Source organism: Athene cunicularia (genome assembly GCF_003259725.1).
Source record: "Athene cunicularia isolate RWA chromosome 1 unlocalized genomic scaffold, athCun1 chr1_part4, whole genome shotgun sequence".
Classification (NCBI taxonomy): domain Eukaryota; kingdom Metazoa; phylum Chordata; class Aves; order Strigiformes; family Strigidae; genus Athene; species Athene cunicularia.
The window spans coordinates 228504-232244 of NW_020799094.1; the positions used below are offsets into that span (position 1 = coordinate 228504).

Sequence of the window (3741 nt, forward strand, 5' to 3'; positions counted from 1 at the left end):
GCGAGCTGCCGCCTTGCCCACTGCGGCACAGAGCTAGAGATGCTGCAGCCTGGCAGCAGCCCCCAGCCCAAGCAGGATGGGGGGACAGGACAGGTGCCCCTCATCCCACGCCCAAACAAGCCGCCCAGCAGCACCAGGGCAGGGGATGCACAGGCTGCTCCAGTGCCAGCGGGTGCACGAGGGCTCCAGTGACAGCATGAGTGATACCGTCGGCTTTGGGGGCGCAGGCTGCTCCTCCAGGGCAGCCCTGGCAAAGCCACCACCCCCCAGCAGCTTCACAGAGCAGCCCTGGACGTGCAGACAGACAGGACGGGTTCTGCACAACCACACCAGCACCTCCTGCCTCAGGAGTGGGTGATGGACTGCCCCGGCGGGTGACACAGTGGAGGAGGGCAACCCGAAGTGTTGCCTCATGGCCCACGGCACACGGGGTCAAAATGCCACCACCGAGACTCGGCTCCTGGTGCTCCAAAGCATGAACTTGGGAAAAACCCACCCAAATTACTGGCAGAGAAAAGCCAGAGGTTCAGAGGCAGGCTGCTCACCTCCCTGACACGATCCCCTGGCTCTGATGGGTCAGAGTTAGTCCAGAGCTCCCTGCCTGCAGGCTCTGCGACAGGCAATGACACGTAGCCATCGCCGGCGGGCTCAGAGCCCAGCCCAGGGAATGGCCACCCTGCCCAGCTCGCAGCCAGAACACGGCGCTTTAGCTCCCACGAGCTGACAGCGGGACTAAGGCTGCTGCTGACACGCTGCAACCCCGGCTCAGCGGCTTGCTGCAGTGCTGCAGCCTGCAGAGGCACAACGGGGCTGCTCAGGGTGCAGCGCTGGGGGAGGAGATGCAAGGGCTGGGAGTTCTTGCAAAAAAATTTAAAAAAATCAAAACCCCCGACAAGGTAAAGGTGAAAGAGAGGAAGCTGCAGGAGAACTGCCAAGGAGCGGCTGCTGAGCTCCCATTATCCCTGTATCACCAGAGATGCTTCCCAGCAAGAGGGGAACCCCATGATCCCCAAAAGCCCCTTTCCTGGGGAATCTTGCAGCCACACAACTGCTGGAAAGAGGCTTTTCCAGGTCTGAAACGAGCCAGCGAGGGGATGGGCTCAGTGAATTGCTGGAAGTGGACGATAAACAGCCGGGATGGAGCAGGAACCTCAGCTCTGTAACTGTCCGAGCAGAGCCCCCGCCCAGCACTCATCCTGCTGGGACACGCGTGGCGGGTCTGGGCAGAGCCCAAGCACAGCACCCACCCTGCCCTGGATCCCGGTATCCCTTTATCCCATCCCTTCAGCCCACACCAGCTTCCCGGCCCGGGTAAGAGCACACACCTCTGACAGTTCCCCCTGAGCGTCTCGGCTTTGCACAGCCATCACCTTCCTGGGGTGGCACCACCCAGGGAGCCCCGGGGACCCTTCCCCATTTGGGAATGGGGACTGCAGGGCTCGGACTGGGAATCAGCTGGACGAGAGGCATCCTCGAGGGGAAAAGGGCAGAGCGGTGCGGGAAGCCCAGAGAACCCGCAGTGCCGAGCGTGCCGGGGGCACCCAGGGAGTTTCAGAGCTGCGTGCCCTGCCCTGCCCGGCGGCGGCCGCGCTCAGGGCACAGAGCGGCATCCAGCTGACGGAGCCAGAATTCCCAGCTGGATCCTGACCGGTGAGTTCCTGAGCCCAGCAGGCCCCTTGCAGAGAACCAGACCCCCAGCCCTGCTCCGTGCAGCAAGTCCTGGAGCTATCACAACATCTGCTGCTGGCAGCTGTTCCCCACTTGTGAGACCAGCAGATTCCCTGGCACAAAAAAAGGCGATTTCAGCTCAGAAACGGGCCTCCATGGGCAAGGAGAAGGGGGCAGCAAACCCGACCCACGGGGACGCTAATGGGGCAGTTTTCAAATGTCAGCTCCAAGCGAAAACCAGAAAATAGGAAAGGAAAGCATTCCTCCCCACTTGGTTTTGGCAAATCATGAATTCTGGCGACCAGGTTTCCCCGTTCCACCTGGTGGAACTTCTTCACTCCCAGCTGTGTCACAAGCGAGTGACAATCAAAAGTGTGACCCCCCCGCCAGCCGGGAGCCGCCTGCCAGCACGCAGCACTGCACAGAGAGAAGAAAGAAAAGTTTCTGTACCTCGGGACTTACTGTGTGTTTCTTAGTCATTCTCCAGAGGATGCACGTCAGGAGCATGTGGCCCAGAGCCGACGTGATAAAGACGATGAAGGCATTTTCGTGGATTGCTGAATCAACGAGACAACAGGTTTCCTGTTACAGGCGAGCCAAGAGCACGAGGGGCACGCAGGGCTTCGGGGATTGCTTTCTGCGGGACGGGGTGGGGACCCAGCATCTCTTTGTGGGAGCCAGACCCCGCTCCCCCGGCAGAGGAGGGGAAGGGGCATTGAAACAAAGCTGCTCATGTGTGTCTCAGGGCCCCCTGTAAACCCAGGGCTGGAGGGGGGATGCAGCCTCCTGGAAGATTTATCCCAAAGGTGCCAGGAGGGTGATTATGTGCTCTGGCACCCAGACTGAGAGTCTCCACTGCCCCACACGGCTCTGAACCTCGGGCACCCCTGAGAGCAGCTCAGCATCGCCGCTGTTCTCCTAGGGATGGGGAAACTGAGGCACAGCACGGGGTGTTGCAGAGTGAGCCACTCTGAGATGCGGGAAGGGCCATTTTCTGGCCTCCTGCATTATCTACCTGCCAATTAACAGCTGCCATCAGGTTCCTCATCAGCACCGAGGCCACCTCTGCATCCCTGAACCAGCACAGATGGAGGGTCAGGCTGGAAATGCAGCGGGAGCAGCACAGCCCACGGAACCCCAGGGCCACACACCAAGCCCACGCGACTGCAGGCGAGTTATTTTCAGAGGAGCACTTCGACTGAAAAAAGTTTCCCAGCCTCTTCTGCAAGAACTGAACCACAGGCTGAATCCCCAACCACACCACCTGAATGTAAGGAACGACTTTCCCTGCTTCCCCCTCAATTCCAGGGGAAGGGAAACCGCGTGAGGAGCGATGGCAAAGGCAGCACCTCTCAGAGGTGAAGGTGCGAGCCATGTCCTGCTGAGGTGATTAACCTGAGCCTGTTCTCATCTCAGCACAGCAGCTGAGGATTGAAACTTTCCCCACAAGCCTGAGATTAGCCTGTAACAAGGATCTAAGAAAACTGGGTTAGCCTCAGTTCTCTGTGTGGCTTTTACCAGCCACTCGGCCTCCTCCTCGCAAAGCTCTGCCGGGCAGTGCCGTCGACCACAAAATGAGGTGCAGGCAGAGCCATTTGGGTGACAGTGGGCTTCGAGGTACCCAAACCTCAAAAGAGCATCTGAATTTCTAAGGCCACGCTCCCTGAGGGGTTGGAGAAACCCCATGGGCAGGTCTGTCTGCAGTCCTGGGCCACAGTGGGGCGGCGGGGGACACTGGCCTTGCCATGGGGGACAGGGAGGGCTGGCAGGAGATGAGGAAGGTGAGCTGGGACAGGCAGGTCCCCATGACCATCAGCTGGAGGTACATGTCCAGCCATCCCAGGTCACTGGGCTCCACTACGGATCTCCAAACGCACCCTAAAGATTAGGGGAGGTCCCTGGCCTCTCCCTGTGACACAGAGCCCTGAAACCAGAAGTATACTGGTGAGGGTTTACTGGTGAAGATGCAGCAGAAGCCAGTGAACACCCGAACGGTGGGAAGCTTTGTCAGACCAACAGCACCAACAGCTGGTGTGCCAGTGACACCCACTGCTCTGGGCACGGCTCCTGAGC

The 3741-nt window shown here is 59.8% G+C and overlaps 1 protein-coding gene across 9 annotated transcripts in view; it reads right to left on the minus strand.

The window, feature by feature from the left end:
* Window positions 1-870: 870 nt before the first annotated feature.
* PGAP2 (post-GPI attachment to proteins 2) overlaps window positions 871-3741 on the minus strand; it is an 8220-nt gene continuing 5349 nt past the window's right edge. For 3 of the 9 annotated variants that reach the window (XM_026841265.1, XM_026841264.1, XM_026841266.1), the window contains exon 4: window positions 879-2225. In XM_026841265.1, coding sequence (XP_026697066.1) covers window positions 2035-2225 — 191 coding nt within the window. In that variant the 3' untranslated portion in view covers window positions 879-2034. Of the gene's footprint in view, window positions 2226-3741 lie in introns of all 9 variants that reach the window. The other 6 variants (XM_026841267.1, XM_026841260.1, XM_026841262.1 and 3 more) reach the window with 6 other exon arrangements.